The sequence below is a fragment of the Trichinella spiralis genome, assembly GCF_000181795.1.
Source record: "Trichinella spiralis strain ISS 195 chromosome Unknown Scfld6, whole genome shotgun sequence".
Classification (NCBI taxonomy): Eukaryota; Metazoa; Nematoda; class Enoplea; order Trichinellida; family Trichinellidae; genus Trichinella; species Trichinella spiralis.
Genome location: NW_003526945.1, coordinates 5,075,978 through 5,088,208, shown reverse-complemented (window position 1 = coordinate 5,088,208; position 12,231 = coordinate 5,075,978). Strand labels below are relative to the sequence as shown.

Sequence of the window (12,231 nt, the reverse complement as noted above, 5' to 3'; positions counted from 1 at the left end):
AATCGCGTGAATAAATAAATAAATAAATGTAAATACGTCTTGCTGAAGTAGCACAAACTGCACATTTTTTCTTCAAAACTACAAAGTTAAACATAAAAAGTATTATAAATCTATTGTTTCTGAACAAAAGCTGAATTTAACAACGCAATTAACTTCCTCTACTTGAATAGATCGTGCAATAAGAACTAAATTAATAAATGAAAATTACTTCTAAACTTTACAGCGCGTAATATTAATAGGATTAAATAAAATTTAACAAACATTACATTAAAAATAAAGCTAAAACCGCTTACACTTTCGAATGTTTATCAAACAATGGTCAATTGTGAAAACAGGCACTGTAAAATGCCAAAAAAATTTTCAGGTATGTTATTTTTAGGTCACTAGAATAAATTTATAAACAAGAAAAATTGAAAATACATTAATAAATAATGTTATTTTTTAGTGAAAAATAATAATAAATTTGAAAATACTCTAAACAACTTATTTTTCAGTGATATTTAGGCTAAAATAAGGTATCGTATACTTTTATGTGTTAATAATAAATGTTTGGGATGGAAAAATAAATGCTTTTTTGAATTTTTGATAAATTTTAATAAATGTTGCAAAAATGCAGATAAAACGTTGAAATAATTTACAAGACCAGTTCTTCCGTTCAGCATGCTAGAAAAGGGCGGTACTTGCGGTCATTTATTACGCTGCTGACACCGTAAAGCGCAACTTATTAAATTAAAGCATTTGACAGGTAGAATTTTAAAGTTGTATGAATACTATTGAAAAAAACAGATCTAATCGAACACTGTAACACTGTTTTATATTAATTGAACACAAACAAATTCGAGTAAACCATTGAAAACAAGATAAATTTTATAACTTTGGTTGTTCTTAATTCTTTTTTGGTTGTTCTTAATTTAGTTTATATTGTTGTTGTATTAAAAAAATTTTACACAATGTTGTGTTGCTTTTTCAACGGAAAATTAGAATTTTCAACTAGTATTAATTTCAAAATGTCATGTTCAACGTGTCAATAGTTGTGAACGATAATCACGATTTCGAGTTTCAATCATGATTTTATTTTTTTAATTATTACATTATAAAAAATTTTTTCTTTTACAAATTAGCAGAAAAAATGAAAAAATAAATACGCTTAGCGCTGTTTAACAGAACAAAAAGACATAATAATTCGTTGTGGTATTTTTCATTTTTGTAGGTCAAGTTGTCGAACGAACTTTAGCATCTTTTGACGATTTGCATCACTGCTGATCTATTTTTATTACCTTTCTGTGTTTTTGTGCTTGCCACAATTTTGCCAATAAAATTGACGCTGTTACAAAACAGTTTGCCAAAAGTGCATTAGTTAGTCAAGTTTTTACGAGTGAAATTTCTAAATTTACACATGCCTTGTTTAAAATAATGTTATTAAATTTGCAAAAAAAGAGCATGTGTGAAATTTGAAAAAACATTTTCTCTATTGAGCTGCAATGAATGTTGAAAACATCTACAGTGAAATGCATTAAAAAAATATGGATGACAATTTTCCAAATTTACAATCACAGTTGGCAAATAACTTTAAAAAAATATGTTCTTGTACGCGAATAAAAAATGACATTGTAAAATGTTACATTCTTCATTTTAGAAAAAAATGTAATGTTATTTTGAGAAGGCTGCGTATGCTACACCATACTGGATGCATTTTTTAAATTAAGATACATAAAGATTTGTTATAAAAAAAATATTTTGTTTTTTCATCTATAAGTAGACAATATTCTTCCATCAAATATTTAACAAAGTTATTTAAGAATTGGTAAAGAAATTAACGTTCTTATTTACTTTAGCATTCATAAAGCAAAAAATATGTGTACATCACAATTTATCTTTCTTAAATTATATTATGTCAAGCATTGTTAATCATATATATGATCTTTCGGAATTTATTTACAAAAATACGCTTAACTACATGATTGTGAACTAGGAGCATAACATAGTAGAATTTCACTTGCGATAAATATTTTACTTTTATCAGCATATAATATTTATTTTTAATAAAATAAAATAGGAATTCATTAATAATTTTATTATTATTTGTGTTATGCTTTTGAAAAGATGAAATTTCAGTTCATTTCAACCATGCATGACGGAAATATATTGTTTGCAATTTCTGTGGATAGTAACTTAAAAATGTTGCTCTCAATAAAGTGTCAGAAGTCTATTTTTGATCACATAACTTTTAACAATAGAACAGGATCTTAATTCTTGATGCCATTATCATCTTCAACGTCATCATATAATTTGTCTAATAATCAAAGAGAGAAAATTAAATAATTATTAACTGACATAAAACAAGTCAAAATACACAAAAAATCATTACTTATTAATAGCATTTTATTTTGATTTAAATAATTTGAATAATAACATTACTGAATCCACGAAATATCAGAGTTTCCGTTTCGCAAACTGATTACATTCTGTTGTTTCGTAAAAATTTGTAAAATTTAAAAATAATTTCTACATAGTAAATAATTTTTATTTTATCATCAATTTTAAAATTTAATAAACCAATTGCAAATAATTTTATAAATATGAAAAGCCAATACAAATGAATTGAATTAAATGCTTCTGTCAACAAAGTGAAAAGCCACTTTTGCTCTCTACACTGTGACATTATAACATCTACCCATTTTGTTATCGTATTATTGCTGATTTTTCTTTCTAAAATCAGTATTTGGTTTGTGAATTTACTAATTTGATAAATTATTTTCAATTTGTAAACATCTTGTCTTCCATTTCTATATACTTTATATGACAATACAGTTTGGATATTAAAATTTTCATTTTAATAATAAAAATTTTAACTAAATTTGAAATTTTCCAATTACAAAGAGCATAGTAGAATTTCTTTCAAAGAAAAGTGATCAATCTATGCACATATGGTTATTACACAAGATAAATAGCAACGTTATATATACAATTTTAATAGGAATAAATAGCATGTCTGATAAGAGTGATGAAAATCGAATTACCATCTTTTCCTCGACAATTCAAAGACAGTATATATTGATTTATCATGAAGAAAATAAGTTGTTCATTTAATCGGACAAATTTTTAAATGATTATACATTTCCATTTAAAGAGATAGAATAAATGTGATGAATGAAATTTTTTTCAAAGAAAGCGGGTGTGCTCGAAGTAGAATATAATGATCATGAAGAGTCTTTGGTTCGGTGAAAGCAGGAACATCTCGGCAAGCTTGGATCATTCTGCCCGTTGGTATGTGGATAACAGTATCCTCCGGCCGGTTCGCCTCCGGCTATGCATTTTTCGTCGCACGCGTCATGCAGCTCTCTGGTGCAGACCGCACCATCCTGAGGCCACTTGTACGGGTAGCACTGACACTTGAGGCTCGACTGGTCTAAATGTCTGCAATGACCGTACAACCAGTTGGCACGTTTGCACAATTCATCGCATTCTTCGTGGTCGCCAAAATTGCAGCCAATAATTGCCGTCGGTTCTGCAATCGCGATGCAAAGAGGGCACAATGCCCAGGCAAGCAGAAGAGCTTTGGTTCGCATAAGCCAAGCAATCTCGCCCTGGCTTCGTCGACTGCTTGCTTGCTATTAGCTTATCTGTCCGGTGCAGCAGTTGCGTTTTGTCTTGCTTTGCACGACGGTTCGTTGATCAAACTGATGTTCTTGCAGTTCCCTTGGAGCTGGGGTGGGGGAGGGGGATTTGGGATCGGATGGTTCAGTTCGAGACCGACAATCCTTGGCAAAGTACCAGCCTGAAGGGAACTCTGCATACGAATGTCAGTACTGATGAACTAGACGCCATCACGTCTGACATTCAACGACAACACTTGCCGATGTTCGAACAATTTCCTTTCCGTACATTATTAAATTCCTTGTTCATTAAAATACATTTGATTCGACCATGCAGAAAGCCGTCAAGCATAACACTTGTTGACTGGCTTAACCGAAGGGCAAATCTTAGGTGCGACTGCGCCATCTGTCAAGCAGTGAAAGAGAAAAGGAAAAAAGTACCATCACCTGGGGAAATTCTTTACACAGTTGTTGGCGACCAACAGGCTGCTATGAATGGTCGCATCCATTTTTGCCCAACTGAAAAACTGGTGTACATTCCAAATGGAATGCATGACGTCTGTGGCCTTTAAGAATGAAACGACATTTTTATTACCTGGATGATCGTCGTTTCAAAGCTTGCATTTGTCACTTTTTGTTCGTCTTATTCTACAATTATCACTCTTTTGATTATTCAATATGCAAATTATATATATTCACAGTTTATTAATTTTCATGCTATTTCTACTATTTACAATGAAATGATTCATGCCTCACAACTACTTCAGTGTGATGTGAAATGCAGCATAACTCGTATTCAAATTATTTTTAACAATTAACAGATACGAAGAGCAGATTTTATTTGCTCGGTTTTAATGACACTTTTTATTAAATACATTTATTTTTCATCTCTTTTCCACACTCTAATGCTGCTTTTTTGTAGGCTTTTAAACAACCAAAAATGAAATAATTATGAATAAAAATAGTGTAAACTTTTATTCGATTAACTTAAACTTTTAGCTATAAAAATGAATTCTTTGATATCTGGGCTTGAATTTGATCATTTGTCTTCAAAGAAATAGAGCAGAACCGAATATAAATTAAGAACATTACAGAGGTTTTCTTCTCGCTTCAATCTTGTCATTTACTTTTAATTTTAAAGTCATTTAAATTGAGTGAAATTATTAACATTTACAAAATTGAAGAATTTCATCAATAATTTACTACTTACGCAAAGTATAATTACATTTTATTTATTCAAAGATGCATCTGTTACTTATTACTTATGGTTCTATGATATGTTTTTGCCTAAATGTTGACAGATTTAAGGATGATTTGCTGTTTTGCTAAAAAAATTGATTTAACCCAAAGTAGTAATACTTTTACTACTGTTTTAATTTATTAAATACATCATTTCTGTGTCAGAAAGTGCACTTTTGCATATGAAAATTTATTAAATTAATAGTGACAAACAGTACAGTGATAATGAGCTGCATTTGAACACATGCCAGGTTGCTTGTCACTTTCCAACGTTTAACTTCCATCAAATAAAAAAAAGAAAGCTCATAATTCTCATATGAAGGATACATGCACCATGATTACGAGCATGTGGAAATTTTTAAGGAATTTGCTTCAACGGAACTATATTTTGAGCATTTATATTACTTTCAAATAAGTCACATGATATAAACAAGTTACAAATAAGTTTGCCCTTTCGAATAATATACTGTGTATTTATAACAGCACAACTGATGAGTGAATAGTAAAAGCGATGAAAATTCAATGCAAAATTAAAATTCCTTTTTAACAAGATTCATAATTGTTGTGATAAAAAAGATTTTCTGAAATGCCTCTGATTGAAGGTGTACTTTAATACTTTAAATAAGCTCAGTTTACGTCTTCCTTTCTTCTAATTCGCTTGAAAAAAAGTTAAGTTGTGCATATGAAATATTTATTTGTACAGATGTATGCAAATGCAGACATATAAATATATATTATCAACGATAACAATTTTCAGTTGAAGTATTAGGTACCTTTAAACGTACACTCCATGTAAATTTAGCAACGGATTCGTTCACAGCGTGACACTGAATGACATATAACTTTAAAGCACAATCCAAAATAATTCAACATCTCATTTTTCATTTTACATTTCTGTAAATTTAATTTAAAAATTGTATTAAAATTAAATGAAATTAAATTTTATTGATAATATAATGCAAAGAAATTGCACTAAGCACATTCAAAAAACAAATAAAGTAACAATAATGAACCTTATTGTCATTATATGTTATTTACAGTACTCCTCATTTGTTTTTCTTCCCTTTTTGCATTTATGTAAAATTCAATTTTTCATCCTATTCTTTTGATGTGATGAATGGGCAACGTTGAAAGTGTGTGAATGTTGATCTTTTTTTAAAAAAATATTATTAATTTTTTTTGCTGTTTCAATTGTTCACGAAATGTTCTCTTATTGTCCTTTGTTAAATTCATGTTATTGATGAATAGCCGAAGAAGTAACTTGTACTTTATTACTTTTAAAATACTCTTAAATGATCAAATTTTATATTTCAAAAAAAATTGAGACGGAATATTTCATCAGTGCGGTATATTTATTTATTTATTTACTATTTGTCTCAATTTTAGTTTGCTTTACCTTGCCATGATATGCTGTGAACTGCGCGTGGAACTGGTTGTTCAGAAACGAAGTGCTAAAAATGGAAAATATTTTTTTTTAATTGAAAAAGTATTGTTTTGTTGATTTATTATAGATTTAGAGGGATTAGCTAGTAGTTTATTTGGAATGTGATGCATTTTGCTAAGCATATGCTAAAAGTTGTTATTGATTTTTCTTCGCTTGAAGTGAAATTTTAAAAACAATTTAATGTTTAACTAAATAAATGAATGCAAGTTTTGTGTGTGTGTGTGTTTGTGTATAGTTACACTTGAGTTGAACTGATATTCAATATCCATTTTGAATTATGAAATGTATGAAAGCATTTGATTGATTTTGACCCTGACAAAGAGTTGATTGACCTATCACACGGTGATACCGCAGTTGTCAGTTGTGTATTTTGCTATTTTAACTTTTTGCTGAGTAAGCGAATGTTTTGAGTATGTTATTGATTTTTTTATGTTATATAATGTGAGAAAGTGTAGTGATATAAACATGATCATTTGTGGTGGTATATGTTTATATTTTATACTGAAATTTGTAAAGTTATTGTTTTTCTATTTCAAAAATTATTGAATATATACAGTATGTTAGTTTTAATGATATGAGTTGAAGAAGGTGATCAAAGAATAGCAATATTTACACAGCATGACTTATATTGTTGAATATTTTGATTTGTAAATAATTTAAAGTTGGAATTTTCATTTTTTTAGACTAATAGCAAAGTTTGATGAAGCTTGATATGGCTTTGAACGAGGTGAATATAGTGAAACTGAACAAATCGACGTCGGATGGAGGAGGAGGAGGAGGAATCGATGTCAACAAACTGCAGGAAATTCGTCAAGGATTGGCAGCGAGACGTGCTGCGCAGTTGCCGAAATTGGTATCTTGCCTTGCCAAAGAAATAACCGATTCTTCTTCAGAAGTGAGGGAAATTTTGATTGTTGGGATTGAAAACGAAATATGCATTTATTATTAATATTAATATTGTTTGCTTGCAAAAAATTTTTCAGCAAGAAAGTTCGGATACCTCCGAAGAAGCGAGCATTGATTTTCAATACGGTGATTGCGACAGTTTTCTAGAAGAGCTGAACGAATTGTATTCTTATTCCGAAGCTCCGGATTTGTGCGACAATTACAATGCATTTTCGGAAAGAGTTGCCAGTTGTTGTTGTTCAACGAACTCGTGGAAATTGTTTGACCGCAAACAGATGGAACATTTCATATTTTCGCTGTTGCAAGAGTTCGAAATTGTCTCCCAAGAAAGGCGTCTGGCCGCTCTGAAATGTCTCGCATATTTGCTGCAAGGGGCTTTCATGGAATGCAAAAGTGCCGATGAATTGTCCGAAATGGTCATTTGCAACGTGGTCGTGGCTGTAGAATGTGGAGTTTGGCCGGCGTTGTGCATGCTGTTTCACATGGAAGCCGATTCGTCGTTGGTCATCACCGATGCTGGTAATTGGCAAATAATAATACTGTTTGTTTGCTTGTTTGTTTAGCAGGTTTGCAAATTTGTTGTTGTCTAGATAACCGAACTCCCAAAGATGGTCAGTCGCTGAGGCTGGTGCTAATTTGCATGTATACGATAGTAGAGACAGTAAGGCGTTTGGATGGTGAAGTGGACAAGTTGCTTTTGAGGCAACGCTTCGTGCAAGAATTGAGCGAACAACGCGCCGACACTTCTCTGGTGTCAGTATTGTTGGACATGATATTGAAATATTGTTCCGGCTCCGCTCCGTATTATCCCATTCGAAAGTTGTTGTTGCTGTTGTGGAAGGTGCTGCTGTTGACACTCGGCGGCTGGAAAGAGTTGCGCGAGATGAAGGTACAAAAGCGCCTTGCCCACGGTCTCCACTGCGACTGGGAGGATACGGTGAGCACGGCGTGCACGATGCAGCCGCTGCCGGCGGGGTCGACTCTGGCCAAGGGAACGGGCGACGTGGAACCGGCTGTGCCGGTTCCCACGGGTCGTCTGCGGCCGCCGCCCCCGCGACGCCAGTTGGCCAACTGCGCGGCCGAGTTCGACGACAGCTCCTACTGCCAGACGGAGACGAGCCTCGGCGAAGAGACGGTCACGGCGGACGAGGTTGAAGCGGCGGATATGCTGGCGGCGGCGACCGGCAAACCGCCCGACAGTCCTCGGGCAGAACAAGAAGCCGGCGCTGGGGCGGGGCGTTGTCGCGTTTCGGCGGCGGGCGGCGAGCGTCGGCTGCCTTGGTCGACGAAAATCCGACGCGTCGACGTGCTGGCCTTTCTCCAAATGGAGAGGAGGAAATTTTTTGGCTACACGCTGGCCGAAGACGAAGTATCTACTGCCGGACTGCCGTTGCCAATCCGCGAAAGCGTCGCCGCACTGCGGCGCCACCAGTACACCTCGCTGGCCGAGGTCCAAATTGCCCGCGAAAAGCTACTACAAAAGTACCGGTTCAGCCAGCGGGAGGTGATCGACGACGTCGGCTCCGCTGCGGTCGAACAACTTTACCGGGCGGTGGTGCCCAACGTCCAGCAGTTGGCCATCGGTCTGGTGAAGGTGCTGTTCGCCTCGGCTCCGAGTTCCAAGGGCAAATCGGACGCTGTAAATTTAGTCCACGAAGTGATCTCGGTCCAAACGGACCACAAGTGCTCGAATAACGACCCGTCGTCGTCGTCGCCAGCCGATATTGTCGACACACCTGAAGCGTTGCGTCTGAATCTCGACGTCAACCGCCAGAAGGAGATTATCGTCAAAGCGACCGCCGCCCTGCTTCTGCTCATGCTCAAACACTTCAAGCTCAACCACGTCTACCAGTTCGAACTGCTCGCCCAGCAGTTGGTCTTCGCCAACTGTATCCCGTTGATTGTGAAATTTTTCGACCAAAACGTACTCGCCTACGTCCAATCGTCCAACGAGCTGCCCGAATTGAACTACTGCCAGTGCGCCTTGGCGTACAGTAGCGTTGGACCTCGGCTGCCGGCCCGGTTCCACCAAACGTTGCTCGAAACGGCCACCACCAATTCCAGGCAAACTTCAGGCCCACATCCGCCGGCTAATCACTTCCTTTGGCGCAATTTGTTCACGCTGATCAACTTGTTGCGCTTGTTGAACAAGCTGGCCAAATGGAAGCACGGTCGGACGATGATGCTTGTCGTCTACAAATCGGCGCCGATACTCAAGCGGGCGTTGAGGGTACGTCACATGCTGTTGCAATTGTACGCGTTGAAATTGCTCAAAGCTCAGACCAAGTATTTGGGCAAACAGTGGCGCAAGTCGAACATGGAATTGATGTCGGCAATTTATCGCAACGTTCGCCACAGGTGCGTGTGTTTGTCTGTTTATTTATTTGTTTATTTGTTTATTGTCCAAGCTCAGCGAATAACAACGCAACAATTATTATTTCGATTGACAATTTTCATTTCCAATGTCCAATTTCAGACTGAACGACGACTGGGCGTACGGCAACGAGGTCCAGTCGAAATCGTGGGATTTTCAAACCGAAGAATCGAATTTGATGATCGAAATTGACAATTTCAACTGCAGACGTTATGGGAATTTGTTTGGCGCGTTGAGAAAAACGCCCTCCATGGCGGCCATTGCGGATGTCGTCTTCGAAGATTTGCAACCCTACGACAACGATGTCATGTCCGTTTTGAGGAAACCTTTCGTATTTAGTCAGCGATTCAAAAGAAATTATCAACAGTGGCTTGAGCATGAAGTTTTTCAATTGAACATCGATTGGGATCAATTGTTGCAATAGCCCATCACCAGTTTAAAAGAAAATTCAAAAAAAAAATATATACTGTATCTGTATTATTATACAGCATTTAATATGCTGTGTACATGCATGCATACATGCTTATGTGCATACATATTATGTTTGTGTGTGCGTGCGTGCGTGTTGTTATTCGGAGGAAAACCGAAATGCACAAAATTCCACACTCAAAATACGGTTTTTTTGCATTTTTTTCTTCATTCTTTCATGCAAAAATCCCAAGTCATGTGTATTTTGGAATTATAGTGTTGTGCCTTTGTCGATTTGCCGCAGTTGCAGATATTGGCATCAGTAGATGGATGCTGAACTTCATCGTCCACTTAGTGAACATTGTTAAACTGCGTGATATAATAAAGCTGCAGTTACTTGTATCGCGGAACACTGTTCAGGGGGGAACATCAATTGTGGCTGAAAATCCAATGGCACATGGACAGTGTTGTTCACAACCCACTTCTAACATACTTAGAAATAAGGAAAAAAATTTTGAAAATATTCATTGGCATTTTTACCATAATTAACAAGTGACGAATTTTGCAACCAGAAATATAATGATGACTCACAACGAATGAAAAACAGTCGTCACTATACAACCATTTTCCATTTCTTCAAGACATAAACACGCTTAGCGGCTTTATTATTGCTTTACTGGCAATCAATCACGTCATCCATTCTTCATTTGAAACTAATACTTTGTCGATTGGAGTTTTTTCATATTTATAACGGTTGATCTTTGTTCCACTGACAAAACCACTTTACTGCGCTTCTCCACCAAACGAAGACACGAATGGATTAACCAGCACAATACCACTACTTGCCGTATTCGCTGGGACCCCTCCACCAGCGCATAAAAATAGTGTAATACGCAGGATAAAAATGATTATTAGTTGACAAAGATCCTCTCACAAACACGCACACAAACACACACATGAACAGCGCAACGCAACCACCGCATTGAACACAACGTCAAACGGCGACTGCGCTCCCTCGCCTGCCATGGCTACTTTTATACTAGCGTGGAGGTGTGTCGCGTCGCAATTCGTCTAAAATTTACCCGCATAGACTCTTTTCGCTCACGCCAATCGTGATTGGTAGATACACAATTTTCAAATGCTGGATGGTCTCTTTTCGCTCACGCCGAACATGATTGCTTGGCGTGGAATTTTCCAAATGCTCAACCGAGTCTCTTTTAGCTCACGCCGGCCGTTATTTACAAACGAGACTCGGCCAATGAAACTGGCAATGAGAAAAGCCCGTGGGTCGGAAGAAAATCTGTCGCTGACATTTCTGTGATGCATTACACACAATATTACTGTACATTCTGATGAACCACCTTAAATTTGCATACATTTCGTATTATTACAACTCATCTTTATATCTGTTTTACCGTTTATATGTTTGTTATCTTTATTTTTCAATAAAAAGTGCTTACTATGAACCTGTTGTTTCGAGTTGCGTGATTTTATCTAATTAATGTACAATTAAAATGCATTATAACTCACATTGTATTTACATTGCTTTTCAAGCATCCTAATTATTTTTGAATTATCTATAAAAGCAGAAAAAAAGCATGCAATTAATCTCAGTTTTCAGGTGACATCACTTATCATATTTAGCATGCAATCAATGCATTCCATTTTGCATTTACATAGCGCTTTATACTTTCTAATTGTGATTTTTATGAATTTTTAAACTATTTAGTAAATATCATTACTTAAGAAAAGCTCAGTTTAATTACATTGCTATACTAATGGTTACGCCTTAATAAAAAATGTGATTATAGTGAATTAAATCATCTTATTTATGAAATACAAAAACTCGGCTTCGGCGTCTATAGCGAGACTTTATTACGCCAAAATGAATTATAATACCCGCATCACCATAGATACATTCGAATTCACATGAAGCAACCACCACCAAACATACACAAAGGACAGGGCAATTGTGTAATGAGAAGTGTTTATATGTTTGGCAAACCTACAATTAAATTTTCTTCTCAAACGGAGTGGATTAAGTAAATAAAGAGCAATGAAAAATCTACAGTAGCCATATTTATCAGCAGAAATGAATAAAATAAAAATTTGCATGCGAGGTCGCTTGCTTTATTCACATAATACAAATCATTTCAGTTTCAGGCCGTCCGTGGATGGTAGCTTAGCGTTTTGATTGAAAATTGACTGAAGACAAACATTGAAGCCCAAACACTATTTTTCCTTTTTATTCATTATTATTTTTT

General features: G+C 35.6%; 4 protein-coding genes across 4 annotated transcripts; 3 read left to right on the top strand and 1 right to left on the bottom strand.

Moving 5' to 3' along the window:
- The first annotated feature begins 3,422 nt into the window (after positions 1-3,422).
- Tsp_11772 (hypothetical protein) lies at positions 3,423-4,168 on the top strand. Its single transcript, XM_003374137.1, has 2 exons — positions 3,423-3,666; positions 3,696-4,168. The coding sequence occupies exons 1-2, from the start codon at positions 3,423-3,425 to the stop codon at positions 4,166-4,168; spliced, it is 717 nt and encodes a 238-aa protein (XP_003374185.1).
- Positions 4,169-6,075: 1,907 nt separating this feature from the next.
- Tsp_11771 (conserved hypothetical protein) lies at positions 6,076-9,983 on the top strand. The gene is made up of 7 exons (XM_003374136.1): positions 6,076-6,098; positions 6,222-6,267; positions 6,573-6,644; positions 6,971-7,132; positions 7,263-7,704; positions 7,776-9,543; positions 9,662-9,983. Exons 1-7 carry the CDS (start codon positions 6,076-6,078, stop codon positions 9,981-9,983), a joined length of 2,835 nt encoding a protein of 944 aa, XP_003374184.1.
- A 116-nt stretch (positions 9,984-10,099) lies between these two features.
- Tsp_11770 (hypothetical protein) lies at positions 10,100-10,516 on the top strand. The gene is made up of 2 exons (XM_003374135.1): positions 10,100-10,175; positions 10,245-10,516. The coding sequence occupies exons 1-2, from the start codon at positions 10,100-10,102 to the stop codon at positions 10,514-10,516; spliced, it is 348 nt and encodes a 115-aa protein (XP_003374183.1).
- Positions 10,517-11,101: 585 nt separating this feature from the next.
- Tsp_11769 (hypothetical protein) lies at positions 11,102-12,045 on the bottom strand. Its single transcript, XM_003374134.1, has 4 exons — positions 12,037-12,045; positions 11,867-11,972; positions 11,435-11,461; positions 11,102-11,328 (listed from the first exon to the last, which is right to left on the bottom strand). Exons 1-4 carry the CDS (start codon positions 12,043-12,045, stop codon positions 11,102-11,104), a joined length of 369 nt encoding a protein of 122 aa, XP_003374182.1.
- Between the last annotated feature and the right edge of the window lie 186 nt (positions 12,046-12,231).

Coding starts and splice junctions, on each gene's coding strand:
- Tsp_11769 (XM_003374134.1), bottom strand. Junction 11,462..11,866: donor ATGTATCTATGGTGATGCGG/GTATTATAATTC, acceptor TACATTAATTAG/ATAAAATCACGCAACTCGAA. Junction 11,329..11,434: donor CACGCAACTCGAAACAACAG/GTTCATAGTAAG, acceptor TGCAAATTTAAG/GTGGTTCATCAGAATGTACA.
- Tsp_11770 (XM_003374135.1), top strand. CDS start 10,100: ATGTTTGTGTGTGCGTGCGTGCGTGTTGTTATTCGGAGGAAAACCGAA. Junction 10,176..10,244: donor AATTCCACACTCAAAATACG/GTTTTTTTGCAT, acceptor TTGGAATTATAG/TGTTGTGCCTTTGTCGATTT.
- Tsp_11772 (XM_003374137.1), top strand. CDS start 3,423: ATGACCGTACAACCAGTTGGCACGTTTGCACAATTCATCGCATTCTTC. Junction 3,667..3,695: donor TTGTCTTGCTTTGCACGACG/GTTCGTTGATCA, acceptor ATGTTCTTGCAG/TTCCCTTGGAGCTGGGGTGG.
- Tsp_11771 (XM_003374136.1), top strand. CDS start 6,076: ATGAATAGCCGAAGAAGTAACTT. Junction 6,645..6,970: donor ATACCGCAGTTGTCAGTTGT/GTATTTTGCTAT, acceptor TTAGACTAATAG/CAAAGTTTGATGAAGCTTGA. Junction 7,133..7,262: donor CTGCGCAGTTGCCGAAATTG/GTATCTTGCCTT, acceptor AAAATTTTTCAG/CAAGAAAGTTCGGATACCTC.